The sequence below is a fragment of the Salvelinus namaycush genome, chromosome 1 (assembly GCF_016432855.1).
Source record: "Salvelinus namaycush isolate Seneca chromosome 1, SaNama_1.0, whole genome shotgun sequence".
Taxonomy (NCBI): domain Eukaryota; kingdom Metazoa; phylum Chordata; class Actinopteri; order Salmoniformes; family Salmonidae; genus Salvelinus; species Salvelinus namaycush.
The window spans coordinates 48,247,238-48,263,632 of NC_052307.1; the positions used below are offsets into that span (position 1 = coordinate 48,247,238).

General features: G+C 41.8%; 1 protein-coding gene across 1 annotated transcript in view; it reads right to left on the reverse strand.

Moving 5' to 3' along the window:
• LOC120051993 (rho guanine nucleotide exchange factor 28-like) overlaps window positions 1-16,395 on the reverse strand; it is a 67,857-nt gene that overhangs the window by 30,909 nt on the left and 20,553 nt on the right. Inside the window, exons 2-5 of the mRNA XM_038998875.1 lie at window positions 7,457-7,584; window positions 7,007-7,284; window positions 4,451-4,646; window positions 4,092-4,203 (exon numbers count right to left, since the gene is read on the reverse strand). Of these exons, the coding sequence (XP_038854803.1) occupies window positions 4,092-4,203; window positions 4,451-4,646; window positions 7,007-7,284; window positions 7,457-7,584 (714 nt within the window). The remainder of the gene's footprint in view (window positions 1-4,091; window positions 4,204-4,450; window positions 4,647-7,006; window positions 7,285-7,456; window positions 7,585-16,395) is intronic.

Below are 16,395 nucleotides of genomic sequence, written 5' to 3' on the forward strand. Positions count from 1 at the left end.
CTACGGCCTCCTCCACGTCTCCTGATGTACTGGCCTGTCTCCTGGTGGCGCCTCCATGCTCTGGACACTACGCTGACAGACACAGGAAACCTTCTTGCCACAGCTCGCATTGATGTGCCATCCTGGATGAGCTGCACTACCTGAGCCACTTGTGTGGGTTGTAGACTCCGTCTCATGCTACCACTTGAGTGAAAGCACCGCCAGCATTCAAAAGTGACCAAAACATCAGCCAGGAAGCATAGGAACTGAGAAGTGGTCTGTGGTCACCACCTGCAGAACCACTCCTTTATTGGGGGTGTCTTGCTAATTGCCTATAATTTCCACCTGTTGTCAATTCCATTTGCACAACAGCATGTGAAATTTATTGTCAATCAGTGTTGCTTCCTAAGTGGACAGTTTGATTTCACAGAAGTGTGATTGACTTGGAGTTACATTGTGTTGTTTAAGTGTTCCCTTTATTTTTTTGAGCAGTGTATATTACATGCCCCGATGTCTCTCTGGAAAGAAATCCTTGCTCTCAGCTCATCTACTTTGTTATCCAAAGACTGAACATTAGCAAGTAATACACTTGGAAACCGTGGGTGTTGTGCACGCATCCTAAGTCGAACCAGCAGGCCGCCTCAAGTGACTCTCCTCCACCTGCAATGTTTTAGGTCAGCCTCTGGAATAAGTTAAATTGCTCTGGGGAGAGTGAACTAAGGATCTGCTCCAGGGAAGTCGTATTCCTGGTCGTAATGCTGGTAGTTCTGATGAGTTACCGCTGCTCTAATATCCAATAGTTCTTCCCGGCTGTATGTAATGACACAAAACATTTCCTGAGCTAATAATGTAAAAATAGTACACAAAAAACAAAATACTGCAAAGTTTCCCTAGAGCTAGTTTCCATCTCTGTTGGCGCCATCCCTTTTACTGAGCTGTGTAAAGACAGACTGACAGGGGTGAGACAATTAATTATAATTTGTCTTACTGTTCTTTTGTTGTTTGCAGGTGCTCTATCCTTCTGACTCTATGCAGCCAGGTCCCATCTACTTTTTAACTCCTCGCAAGAGCGGCTTGTTTGATGTCTGCTGTGAAGGAATACCACAACAAGTCAACTACTTGATTGATGAAGGCACGTCATGGTGTTGTGAAGGACAGCACTGTCACAGGGGTCAACATCCCATAGCTGGTTGGATTGGAGGATGATACGGTGCAGGTGGAAAGCTACAACACCTGACTCAATACTTCAGGCCGCTGCCACTTCAGGTGAAAGTAATTTTCATTGCATCATATGAGGTTATTCTTCTTATATAAACTTGGGAGCTGAATTGATGTTGTGCAAGGTTGTAATGTCTTCAGATTTTTTGTTATTCCCTGTTCTACATTTTCGATTCTCTGGAGCCTGGTGATGTTGTCGCCAAGGAGTGTTCGGACTCAGTCTGGACCAGGTTTCAGCTGCTGCGCAACGCTGACATCCTTCCTCCCATAGATGGTCTGCCTGTACAAGCACCACCTGGACTGGACACAGCTAGACAAACTTATCTTTTTGAGAAGATCAGGACGTTTTGCGACGAAAAAGCTATGGACTTCACATGCCCTAAACCAAAGTCAAGGGCAGGACATTAACAGGCTCTGTTAATATAGATTCCCTTGTTCATGCGTGGTTCGGACAGACCAGTCATCAGCACTATCTGCATTGCCTCTATTCAAATGACTCTCTCCTAACACACACGCCATACGTTGCTGCTACAAAAAAAAAAATTATCCTGATGCTCAGCCACTTTACCCCTGATTTTATGTATGTAACTACCTCGTCTATCACTGATATTGTTATTGATATTGTTCTTGTACATACTGCATATTATTTTAATTATATTGACACTATCTATTTCTGATATTGCTACTATGCAAGTAACCATTTGGCTGAACCGTTTACACATTCTGTAGAGGCCCATCCACTTAGCAAGACTTGCATATTGACAATAATATGGACATCATCCGTCTTGTGTTAAAATGGAATACCATTTAGAATGTCGATGTTATAGAGACGGGGTAAGACTGTCTGTGTGCTAACTGAGATAATGTATGTATTAACTAGCTATACCATCATCTCATATGCTCTCTCTGCTGTTAGCAATGCATTACTGTTTCTTTAGCGATGGCAATATATTAGGGAATGAGACCTCATATTTATGAGACGTTAGCGAGATGAGAGTATGAGATGAAAGCTGAGATGAAAGTATGAGTCATCATGAATGATTAAAAAAAACATACATGGAAAAGACTCTTTACAAACTAAATCTGATAACGTCACCAGATAAATAATATGTTATGGACAAGTAAATAATTAAATTGTATCAACTGTATCTGTTTCAAATGATGATGCATGTTGTTATTGTATTAGTATCACTTCCAAAACTACAGCATTCAAAACGTTGTGTCTGAGTTCAGATATTTAGGAAAGACCTGTTTGTGGTGTCTCTGTGTGTGTTGTATTTGGGGTTATCTTGAGGTTGTAATCAGAGCTTATTCTGACCCGTGGGCTGTGTAACAGGGAGAATGTCACATCCTGCCCAGCCAGACCCTGACCACAGGCCTAAACTAGAGAGGCAACTAAGAGCGTGTTACACACACACACACACACGCACAATTGCGCACACACACTCACACAAACACACACGCATGCATACACACACTAGAGAGGTGGGGCATTGCAAAGACTAAAATAAATACAGTAGAATGAAAGATTGTCCATACCTCTTCTCTCTGGGTGTCTCAGTCAAGTTGAAGTCTCTATGCTCTGGAAGGGTAACAAGGAATGACAGTAATGTGAGTAAAAAGGAAAGTGAGACTCACCAGGAGTCCCCATCAACTAATAAACACCAGAAGCAGAGTTAAAATCTACGTCCCAAATGGCACCATATTTCCTATATAGTGCACTACTTTTGACCAGGGCAGATACTACTCTGGTCAAAAGTAGTGCACTATATAGGGAACAGGATGCCATTTAGGATGTAACTTAGAACATTTATAAATCCCCAGGTCCAGCAGACCCCTGTAGAGAGAGAAACAACACACACAGGAAAGAGCTGCTGAGGAAGAACAGATCACAGAAAGAGAGAACAGGAGGAGAAAAAGATAACAACAGAAAAACGGTAGCAATTCCAAAACATTTACCCATGAGAGAAACAAAACATCTCCTCATAAAGAACCACAACATTTCCACGAAACAAAACCAAACCAACCCTCAAAGACAATTACTGTCAAGCCTCAAAGTACAAAACACATGTACTGCATCCCAAATGGAAACCTATTCCCTATATAGTGTAGTAATTTAAACCAGTGCCCTATGCTAAATAGGAATAGGGTACCATTTGGGACAAGCCCATGTTCATTTCAAATCCTGTTATCATTGTATTAGACTGGCCTCAAGTTAATGTGAGATTAATATTCCAAATAGGATTCTGACAGGACCATGCACTTTGTAACCATAGCTACACCCCCACCATAGCCTGGGCACCAGTCTAGTTCCTGTTTCAGCCAGTTTGTCTTGATATGATAATGATGTAGTTAAGACTGCTGAATGTAGAAGTCAGGCACCCAGGCTACATCACTGCAACAATACTGACGATATGGTCAGCCCCATACATCAGCAAGCGCAACCATAGATTCATATAGCAGAACTCGGGGGACCGGTGTTTCTAAAGGGGCTGTTCAAGACTGTACTTACTAACTGGGTTAAGGAGAGAGTTTAGAGAGAGAGAGAGCCTGAAGAAGGGAGCAGCCACTGCTGCTGAATGCACCACCTACACAGGATAATGACACATGATGGCTAACTGAGTAGAAGTTATACACACACACACACACACACACACACACACACACACACACACACACACACACACACACACACACACACACACACACACACACACACACACACACACACACACACACACACACACACACACACACACACTTCACTGTGTTGACCCCAGGTCCTGAAGAGGTACAGAGAGAACCCAGCTGCAAAGCTATCCTAAACAGGCTTCTGTCTGACACATGGCCCTGGGAAGAGAGAAGTCAGGTGTCAGGGGTTTAAGATGACTGACCTTCTGTCAGGTCGGAGATCGCTGCATCTCGAGTGAACAGGGGGCGTGAAAGCTGGGCCTTGGGGGAGGAGTAGGAGTAAGAGCGCAGACGAAGCTGTGGGTCTGACTGATCCTGAGGGAAACACACAAGAACCATGGATTATTAGCGAAGGGAGTATCATTAAAATTAGAGAAAGCAAGTGATGCTTTCAGCCACATTTAGCCAGTAACCAAATATGGGGATAACTATAACAGCACAATACAATAACACGTCTGTCTATGTGGAACCTTGGCAGGTGAGTGTGTGCAGTGTGAGTGTATGTCTGTGAAGTACCTTGGCAGGTGTGTACGTGCAGTGGGGGTGTATGTGTGTGAAGTACCTTGGAAGGTGTGTGTGAATTGTTAGAGTGTGTACTGTTGAAGTACGACGAGTTGTCAAAGGAGTCCCTCTCGTCCCCAGAGCTAGTATGCAGGTCAGAGCGTTGCCAGGGAGATGAAAAGTTGGGGAGGGAGGGGGGAGACTGGCACAGGGTGTCCTCCTCCCAACTGTCACACTCTACTGGTTCCAGACTGGAACTGAGAGAGAAAGAAAGAGAGAATATATATATATATAGTTGAAGTCAGATGTTTACATACACTTAGGTTGGAGTCATTAAAACTCGTTTTTTAACCACTCCAAAAATGTCTTGTTAACAAACTATAGTTTTGGCAAGTCGATTAGGACATCTACTTACTGATTGACAAACGTACTTTTTCCAACAATTGTTTACAGACAGATTATTTCACTTATAATTCACTGTATCACAATTCCAGTGGGTCAGAAGTTTACATACACTAAGTTGACTGTGCCTTTAAACAGCTCGGAAAATTCCAGAAAATGATTTCAAGGCTTTAGAAGCTCCTTTTAGGCTAATTGACATCATTTGAGTCAATTGGAGGTGTACCTGTGGATGTATTTCAAGGCCTACCTTCAAACTCAGTGCCTATTTGTTTGACATCATGGGAAAATCAAAAGAAATCAGCCAAGACCTCAGAAAAGAATTGTAGACCTCCACAAGTCTGGTTCATCCTTGGGATCAATTTCCAAATGCCTGAAGGTACCACGTGCATCTGTACAAACAATAGTACGCAAGTATAAACACCATGGGACCACGCAGCCGTCATACCGCTCAGGAAGGAGACTCGTTATGTCTCCTAGAGATGAACGTACTTTGGTGCGAAAAGTGCAAATCAATCCCAGAACAACAGCAAAGGACCTTGTGAAGATGCTGGAGGAAACAGGTACAAAAAAATCTATATTCACAGTAAAACGAGTCCTATATCAACATAACCTGAAAGGCCGCTCAGCAAGGAAGAAGCTACTGCTCCAAAACTGCCAAAAAAAAGCCAGACTACGGTTTGCAACTGCACATGGGGACAAAGATTGTGCTTTTTGGAGAAATCTCCTCTGGTCTGATGAAAAAAAAATAGAACTGTTTGGCCATAATGACCATCGTTATGTTTAGAAGAAAAAGGGGGAGGCTTGCAAGCCGAAGAACACCATCCCAACCGTGAAGCACGGGGGTGGCAGCATCATGTTGTGGGGGTGCTTTGCTGCAGGAGGGACTGGTGCATTTCACAAAATAGATGGCTTCATGAGGAAAGAAAATTATGTGGATATATTGAAGCAACATCTCAAGACATCTGTCAGGAAGTTAAAGCTTGGTCGCCAGTGGGTCTTCCAAATGGACAATGACCCCAAGCATACTTCCAAAGTTGTGGCAAAATGGCTTAAGGACAACAAAGTCAAGGTAGTGGAGTGGCCATCACAAAGCCCTGACCTCAAACATATAGAATATTTGTGGGCAGAACTGAAAAAGAGTGTGCGAGCAAGGAGGCATACAAACCTGACTCAGTTACACCAGCTCTGTCAGAAGGAATGGGCCAAAATTCACCCAACTTATTGTGCGAAGCTTGTGGAAGGCTACCCAAAACATTTGACCCAAGTTAAACAATTTAGAGGCAATGCTAATACTAATTGAGTGTTTGTAAACTTCTGACCCACTGGGAATGTGATAAAAGGGATAAAAGCTGAAATAAACCATTCTCTCTACTATTATTCTGACATTTCACATTTTTTAAATAAAGTGGTGATCTTAACTGACCTAAGACATGGAATTTTTACTAGGATTGAATGTCAGGAATTGTGAAAATGTATTTGGCTAAGGTGTATGTAGACTTCCGACTTCAACTGTATCTAACATCCTATTGGTTGCAAGAATTTTGTATATTCATTTTTGAATCCGGCGTCATTTTGCATATCAGTTCATCAACCATGTGCCATGGATTCGGTACATCGAAAATCTCTTCCCAACTATTTTCCAATCTATATGACACAGCTGTCAATTTTTTGGTCCTTAAATGAAACTGGTATACTTTTTTATTTATCACAATTTTCTTTAACCAATTATGGTCTTTAATGCATTGCAGACAGACAAGTTCCACTTTACTATTCCATTTTAGTACATTTACCTTCTACTAGACTTTGATGAATATTCATCCTTTTGTCTTTCGTAAAATAAGCTGAAACCATAAGTCCTTGGGTGCAGAATGATCGCACTGTTCAGTGTCTGCTCACTCCGGCATCTTGACCAAAGAGAATGGTTCATTGTGACTTCCTGTGACTTTCACCCCTACTGCTGTTACAGCTACTGTACTGGATACAGTAATGGACCAAAATGCTTATTTTACGCTTAAGTTAGTTTCAGTTTTGTTTTTTGTTTGACACCTTTAGAGGAATTACATTGTAAAATACATTAACATGGAGATCTTTGAGACCCCAGTAAGTATGCAACAATAACATATTATGAGACCCACAGAAATATTTTTGACCTTACTTAACTATAACTAACCAAGCATGGTAGAGCAGAGCGCGGGTGTTTGGGTGTGGTACTTACCTCAGTACACAGGTCTTCTCAGGCCGACTGGTTCCTCTGTGACTGAGCCCAGAGGAGAGGGAGACGGACGGCTGGATCCTCCCCCTATTACCACCACCAGAGAAAGGAAAGGGGTAGGCCAAGGGAGATGAAGGAAGGGGGAAGGCCTGGTCCCTGTGAGGAGCCGTGGAGCCAGGGAGACTTCCAAAGAAGGAGTCCCAGGCAGGGCTGTTCCTCTGTGGCACAGAGCTCACCTCCTCCTCCACTGGAGAACGGTACTTTATATCCAGGTCATCCACCTGAGCAGGGGCACAGGTGAGAGGTCAGTGTCTGGCACAAAAGCAGTTCAATACCTGGTTATGGCTGGTTATAACCTGGTCCACCAGCATCTACCTGGTTGTAACCTCGTTATGACAGATCACCTGGTCCACCAGAATCTACCTGGTTAAAAACCTGGTTACGACAACTCACCTGGTCCACCAGCATGGCATTAGCATACACCTGGTCCTTCCCTGGTTGGTGGATCATGGCTGAGAGTCTGGAGGCAGCAGCCAGAGTAGAGGACAGAGCCTGGGCCCTCCTCATTGACTGGCTCTTCTCTACACACGAGAGATAGGGAACATTTTATATTACGTTATTAGTTACCTTTCCTACTAGTACAATCAATACAACTTAATTAATCCCAAGGGGCAATTCATTCCGGGTTGACAGGGTACTTCAAAGAGGACAAACACAACACTGACAATATAAAAAACAAATATAAACACTTATTAAGGCATCAGTTACAGTCAGTTTAGTACATTAGTACAGTATGTAACTACAGTATGTTCCTCTCAATATGTGAAAGTTCTGTTTTTCCATGTTTTTCCAAACACAGGATGTGACATCATACATCCTGCACGGTAGCTTGTCTTTGTTTGGGAACATGAGGCTGACACCCAGTGTTTCTGCATGACTCCAACGCAGACTAGGGCTGTACCTCAATAATGTATGTGGCCTCTCCTCACTTCCCCTCTCCTCTCATATATGGCCTCCTACCAACATGATATTGATCTTAATGGCTCAGAAGGTTGTGCACAACAGGGTCACTGGTTCCCTTTCTTAATTTGGTCATTTTTTTTGGTGCGGTCCAGACCGGCCTTGATCTCAACGTCAACTGACATAGATTTTTGGTCCAGAACGGCCTTGATTTAGCCCAAACATACAGTAGATGTCTCTGATTGGTTCAGATTGGGTCCGGTTTCACAAATTTGGACAGCACAGTATAGCAAAGAAATGCCCCAAAATATGGTATGGGCAGGCAGGCATAAGCTATGGACAATGAACACAATTGCATTTTATCGTTGGCTAATTGAATGCACAGAGATATCGTGACGATATCCTGAATCAACAGCTTGATCAACTCTATGCTAAGGAGATGTGTCGCATTGCATGAGGCAAATGTGGTCACAATATATACTGCTTTTCTGATCCACCCCCCTACCTTTTCTTATCTGTGGTATATGTGACCAACAGATGCATATCTATATTCCCATGTGAAATCCAAAGATTATGGACTAACGAATTATTCCAAGTGACTGATTTCCTTATATGAAACAGGTAAAATTGTTGCACATGTGGTCTGCGGTTGTGAGGCCGGTTGGACGCAATGCCAAATTCTCTAAAACAAAGGAGGAGGATGCTTATGGTAATTCACATTAAATTATCTGGCAACAGTTCTGGTAGACAGTCTTGCAGTCAGCATGCCAAGTGCACACTCCCTCAAAACTTGACACATTTGTGCACATTTTAGTGTGGCCTTTTTTTGTCCCCAGCACAAGGTGCACCTGTGTAAAGATCATGCTGTTTAATCAGCTTCTTGATATGCCACACCTGTCAGGTGGATGGTTTATCTTGGCAAAGGTGAAATTCTCACTAACAGGGATGTAAACAAATTTGTGCACAAAATTTGAGAGAAATCAGCTTTTTGTGCTTATGCAAAATTTCTGGGATCTTTAATTTCAGCTCATGAAAAATGGAACCAATGCTTAACATATTGCGTTTATATTTTTGATCAGTGTCAATTAAGAACGGTCTGGCACGCTTAAGAGCTTTGCTTGATATACCGATTGGTTTCATACAACCGCTCTCAACACTGTGGCAGACTTCCTCGTTGGTTTTGGGTCAAATTCAAGCATAACACATAGCGGAAGAGGCGAAGCGAAAGGTTTTACGCAGCCCAAAGTCTGTCCACAAAAATAAATAATCATATTTTTGAATGGAGGTCAAGAAGTGTAGAATTTGGTCAATAAAAATGTAATTGCTAATTTGCTACGTGAGGCTTATTTGATCTAAAATCATTTTCGGAATGGTTAGGTTGGTACGAATGCACTGATATAAGTTGATTCACATGGCATTTCGGAGTTGTGCCTGTTGTCATGAAGATAGATAGAGGACTCATCATGGATATAACACGTTTTAGCATGGACATTGCCATTTTAGAGGAGTCAACTGGGAGGGGATTCCTATGAGTTGGGAGCAATAAGCCAATGGTGTGCACACATTTGTTTACATCCCTGTTAGTAAGCATTTCTTCCTTTGCCAAGATAATCCATCCACCTGACAGGTGTGGCATATCAAGAAGCTGATTAAACAGCATGATCATTACACAGGTGCACCTTGTGATGGGAACAATAAAAGGCCACTAAAATGGGCAGTTTTGTCACACAACACAATTCCACTGATGTCTCAAGTTTTGAGGGAGTGTGCAATTGGAATGCTGACTGCAGGAATGTCCACCAGAGCTGTTGCTAGAGAATTGAATGTTCATTTCTCCACCATAAGCCGCCTCCAACATTGGTGGCTTATTGTTGGTGGGTTATTTTATGCAAATGTGTGCACATTTACATACAGTTGAAGTTGGAAGATTACATACACCTTAGCCAAATACATTTAAACTCAGTTTTTCACAATTCCTGACATTTAATGCTACTAAAAATTCCCTGTCTTAGGTCAGTTAGGATCACCACTTTAGTTTAAGAATATGAAATGTCAGAAAAATAGTAGAGAGAATGATTTATTTCAGCTTTTATTTCTTTCATCACATTCCCAGTGGGTCAGAAGTTTACACACACTCAATTAGTATTTGGTAACATTGCCTTTAAATTGTTTAACTTGGGTAAAACGTTTTGGGTAGCCTTGCACAAGCTTCCCACAATAAGTTGGGGGAAATTTGGCCCATTCCTTCTGACAGAGCTGGTGTAACTGAGTCAGGTTTGTAGGGCTCCTTGCTCACACACTCTTTATCAATTCTGCCCACAAATTGTCTGTAGGATGGAGGTCAGGGCTTTGTGATGTCCACTCCAATACCTTTACTTTGTTGTCCTAAAGCCATTTTGCTACAACTTGGAAGTATGCTTGGGATCATTGTCCATTTGGAAGACCCATTTGCGACCAATCTTTAACTTCCTGACTGATGTTGTAACGTCAGGAGAATGATGGGTGTGGAGTCAGGCGCAGAGAGCAGAAGTTAACGGGAAAAACGCTTTAATGTCCACAGGAAACAGGAACAAGTACAAAAATAGGGTGAAGCCAAAACACAGGCGCAAACACAACCCAAAACCCACTGTTACAAAAACCGGACAGCGAAAACCCAAAATCAAATAATACACCTCCTACTTACAATAACAACAAGCCCGCACAAAAACAAGCGGGCTAAACGAACTTAAATAGTACCCAACCCCAAAAACCAAACAAGGAACAGGTGAAACCAATTAGACAAAAACAAACGAAAAGGAAAAAGGGATCGGTGGCAGCAAGTAGACCGGCGACGACGACCGCCGAGCGCCACCCGAACAGGAAGGGGAGCCACCTTCGGTGATATTCGTGACAGATGTCTTGAGATGTTGCTTCAACATAGCCACATAATTTTTATTCCTCATGAAGCCATCTATTTTGTGAAGTGCACCTGTCCCTCCTGCAGCAAAGCACCACCACAACATGATGCTGCCACCCCCGTGCTTCACGGTTGGGATGGTGTTCTTCGGCTTGCAAGCCTCCCCATTTTTCCTCCAAACATAGCAATGGTCATTATGGCCAAACAGTTCTATTTTTGTTTCATCAGACCAGAGGACATTTCTACAAAAAGTGCAATCTTTGTCCCCATGGGCAGTGGCAAAACGTAGTCTGGCTTTTTTTTGGCAGTTTTGGAGCAGTGGCTTCTTCCTTGCTGAGCGGCCTTTCAGGTTATGTCGATATAGGACTCGTTTTACTGTGGATATAGATTTTTTTGTACCTGTTTCCTCCAGCATCTTCACAAGGTCGTTTGCTGTTGTTCTGGGATTGATTTGCAATTTTCGCACCCAAGTACGTTCATCTCTAGGAGACAGAACGCATCTCCTTCCTGAGTGGTATGATGGCTGTGTGGTCCCATGGTGTTTATACTTGCGTACTATTGTTTGTACAGATGGACGTGGTACCTTCAGGCATTTGGAAATTGATCCCAAGGATGAACCAGACTTGTGGAGGTCTACAATTCTTTTTCTGAGGTCTTGGCTGATTTATTTATTTATTTTCCCATGATGTCAAGCAAAGAGGCACTGAGTTTGAAGGTAGGCCTTGAAATACATCCACAGGTACACCTCCAATTGACTCAAATGATGTCAATTAGCCTAAAAGGAGCTTCTAAAGCCTTGAAATTATTTTCTGGAATTTTCCGAGCTGTTTAAAGGCACAGTCAACTTAGTGTATGTAAACTTCTGACCCACTGGAATTGTGATACAGTGATATATAAGTGAAATAAGTGAAATAATCTGTCTGTAAACAATTGTTGGAAAAATTACTTGTGTCATGCACAAAGTAGATGTCCTAACCGACTTGCCAAAACTATAGTTTGTTAACAAGAAATGTGTGGAGTGGTTGAAAGACGAGTTTTAATGACTCCAACCTAAGTGTATTTAAACTTCCGACTTCAACTGAAGTTATAGTTGATACAAATTTCAAAGAATGCAGTTCATTTGGTGCCTGTAGCTTAAACGGTACAAGACTTACTGTTGATGGGTTATCTTATGCAAATTCATGCACATTTATTTAGATTTAGTTGATACAAGATTTTAAGAATTTGAAATTAAGATCGCCTGAACCATTTGCAAAATAGTTGGTTAGAGATTTTCCATGTGCCAATTCCGTGTCACATGGTTAACTGACACGCAAAACAATGCTTGACTCAAAACGCAGTTTTTCAAATTAAATTATCATACAAAAATTGCCACAAACAGAATGATATCTACAGTGCATTCGGAAAGTATTCACACCCCTTGAATGTTTCCACATTTCCACAGCCTTATTCAAAAATGTATTACATTTATTTTTATACTCATCAATCTACACACAATACCGAATAATGACAAAGCAAAAAAACCTGAAACACCGTATTAACATAAGTATTCAAACCCTTTGCTATGAGACAGTGGCCTCTATCATTCTTAAATGGAAGAAGTTTGGAACCACCAAGACTTTTCCTGGAGCTGGCCAAACTAAACAATCCGGGGAGAAAGGTCTTGGTCAGGGAGGTGACCAAGAACCCGATGGTCACTCTAACAGAGCTTCAGAGTTCCTCTGTGGAGATGGGAGAACTTCCCAGAAAGACAAACATTTCTGCAGCACTCCATCAATCAGGCCTTTATGGTGGAGTGGCCAGACAGAAGCCACTCCCCAGTAAAAGGCAAATGACAGCCTGCTTGGAGTTTGCCAAAAGGGACCTAAAGGACTCTCAGACCATGAGAAACAAAATTATCTGGTTTGATAAAACCAAGATTGAACTCTTTTGCATGAATGCCAAGTGTCACATCTGGAAAAATCCTGGCACCATCCCTCCGGTCAAGCATGGTGGTGGCAGCATCATTCTGTGGAGATATTTTTCAGCGTCAGGGACTGGGCGACTAGTCAGGATTGAGTTAAAGATGAATGGAGCAACGTACAGAGAGATCCTTGATGAAAACCTGCTCCAGAAGGCTCAGGACCTCAGGCTGGTGCGAAGGTTCACGTTTCAAGAGGACAACGACCCTAAGCACACAGCCAAGACAACGCAGGAGTGGCTTCGGGACAAGTCTCTGAATGTCCTTGAGTGGCCCAGCCAGAGCCCAGACCTGAACCCGATTGAATATCTCTGGAGAGACCTGAAAATAGTGTGCCAGGCTTGTAGCGTCATACCCAAGAAGACTCGAGGCTGTAATCGCTGCCGAAGGTGCTTCAACAAAGTACTCAGTAAAGGGTCTGAATACTCATCTAAATGTATATGAAACATTTAAAAACAATCTGTTTTCACTTTGTCATTATGGGGTATTGTGTGTATATTGATGAGGGAAAAAAAGATTTCATCAATTTTAGAATGAGGCTGTAACGTAACAAAATGTGGAAGAAGTGAAGGGGTCTGACAACTTTCCAAATGCATATAGCCATCTTAGTGCTGCAGATTTTGCTACAAAGAGACAGAATCATCAGATCAGTTATTTTGGTATTGACCCTATGTAGTTTGTTTCTGCTCACAGGTTCAGGAATGGCTGAAAAATCACAACGTTTATCTAAAATTAACCATAGCACTGTTGTGAGATTTAGAAACCATTGTCAATCACAATCAACAATATAATATTAGTTTTAGTAAATATAATTTTCTTTAACTTACAATCTGTAGATACTGTGCAATTAGACAGGTTCAGAATTTATGTTAAGTATCACAGCACAGTTGAAAAATATATGGCACATGGATATCAGAAGAGGGCGGTTTACAGAGATAGGTGGGTTGGACTGAGAATAGCTGAGGGTTGGGTTTAAAAGCTCATGTTCTAAAATAGTTATGACTGAAAACACAATGAATAATGTATTTTTATTTAACCTTTATTTAACTAGGTAAGTCAGTTAAGAACAAATTCTTATTTACAATGACGGCCTAAAGGCCTCCTACGGGGACATGAGCAGGGATTCAAAATAAAAATAATATAGGACCAAACACACATTACGACAAGAGAGACCACAACACTACATAAAGAGAGACCTAAGACAACAATATAGCATGGCAGCAACACATGAAAACACAGCATGGTAGCAACACAACATGACAACAACATGGTAGCAACACAACATGGCAGCAGCACAACATGGTAGCAGCACAAAACATGGTACAAACATTATTGGGCACAGACAACAGCACAAAGGGCAAGAAGGTAAAGACAACAATACATTACGCGAAGGAGCCACAACTGTCAGTAAGAGTGTCCATGATTGAGCCTTGAATGTAGAGATGGCGATAAAACGGTCCAGTTTGAGTGTTTTTTTGCAGCTCCTTCCAGTTGCTAGGTGCAGCGAACTGAAAAGAGGAGTGACCCATGGATGTGTGTCCTTTGGAGACCTTTAACAGAATGTGACTGGCAGAACGGGTGTTGTATGTGGAGGATGAGGGCTGCAGTAGGTATCCCAGATAGGGGGGAGTGAGGCCTAAAAGGGTTTTATAAATAAGCATTGACCATAGGGTCTTGCAATGGGTATACAAAGATAACCAGTTTACAGAGTGCAGTGATGAGTCCTATAAGGAGCATTGGGGGCAAATCTGATGGCCGAACGATGAAGAACATCTAGCTGCTCGAGAGCCTTACCTGCCGATCTATAAATTACGTCTCCGTAATCTAGCATGGGTAAGGATGGTCATCTGAATCAGGGTTAGTTTGGCAGCTGGGGTGAAAGAGGAGCGATTACGATAGAGGAAACCAAGTCTAGATGTAACTTTAGCCTGCAGCTTTGATATGTGCTGAGAGAAGGACAGTGTACCATCTAGCCATACTCCCAAGTACTTGTATGAGGTGACTACCTCAAGCCCTAAACCCTCAGAGGTAGTAATCACACCTGTGGGGAGAGGGGCATTCTTCTTACCAAACCACATGACCATTGTTTTGGAGGTTTTCAGAACAAGGTTAAGGGCAGAGAAAGCTTGTTGGACACTTCGACATCTTTGTTGTAGAACGTTTAACACAAAAAGTACTATCTATCTAGATGTAATGTAAATCAAAACTACTATGTAATTATATATTTTTTAAGTGCCATGTATGTCAAATGTGTATAGAATGTACTTGTAGAAACAAAAGAAAAAGCTGTAAAAACAAAGTACATTTTTGTACTGGGAATGAAGTATGAAGGATAGGCCCAAAAAAATTGAAGATAAAAAAAAAAGATAGCCTGAACATGACAAAGTTTGTTTGGTATTCGTAGCTTGAACAGTTCAACAGTTACTATTGGTTGGTTATTTTATGCAAATTAATGCAATTTTATATAGTTATAATTGATACAAGTTTAAGAATTTGAAGTTAATATAGCCTGAACATGTGAAAATTGGTTTGGTGTCTCTAGCTTGAACAGTTCAACAGTTACTGTCAGTGAGCTATTTTATGCTAATGTGTGTTAATTTGTATAGTTACAGTTGATACAAATTTCTAGCTTGAATGGTTCAAGAGTTACTGTTGGTAGGTTATTATATGCAAATGTATTTACATTTACATACAGTCTATCCGGAAAGTATTCAGACCCTTTCCTTTTTCCAGTTGTGTTAAGTTACAGCCTATGGTAGAAAATTACAAGATTATGTTTTAATACTGTTCATGCATCGAATAGCTTTGATGAGTACTCTCTCATCTGTGTGAGTGTGACTGAGTTGGGCCTCTGGGGCTTGGCGCTAGTAATTGATTTGTGATGGCTTGGTAATAAAACCTACAGTCTGCATTCCATATAATTAGTTGGTGTTTGTGACCCGAGATAGAGATAGCCAGGAGGAGTAGAACAAACCCCTCTTAGTCTAAAATCATCTTTGTGTCTGAGAAACAACATCCGGAGCACATAACTCACAAGATGAACCCAAGATAGCTCGTGATGCCCCGAGCTGCCGGGGAGGGGTGGAACCAGCCATGACTAAGCATTTTTAGTGTCAGCTATATAAGACCCATGATTCCTCTGTAAGGTTGGGCTGGTCGTTGACCAGCTTCATTATTGCAATTCTTAATTGATAACAAAGATTGATTGTTTGAAGAAATAACAAAGTCTCTCACACATAATAAATAATTTTCCACGACATTTATGGCGACGAGGAAGGGATCCTTATCTCTGTCTGCTGACTACTCCTGAGGACCAGGGTCAACCGTGCTTGGGAATCACTCTAGGTGTGATTCAAGGCAACCCGCACTTCACTAAGGGAGCAGAGAGGGACCTGCCCAAGGTCCTCCGGAGGGTGGACTGATACAGGATCTCGAAAAAAGACAAATTTAATAGGGTGAGACTAACATTTCTTGGAAACAATAAACAAAACGAACGTACTGTCGTTTTAGAGATTATGAGATCCTGATGGTATTGTCATAATAAAGAGGGAGTCGTGACCGTACTGCCATTCTTAA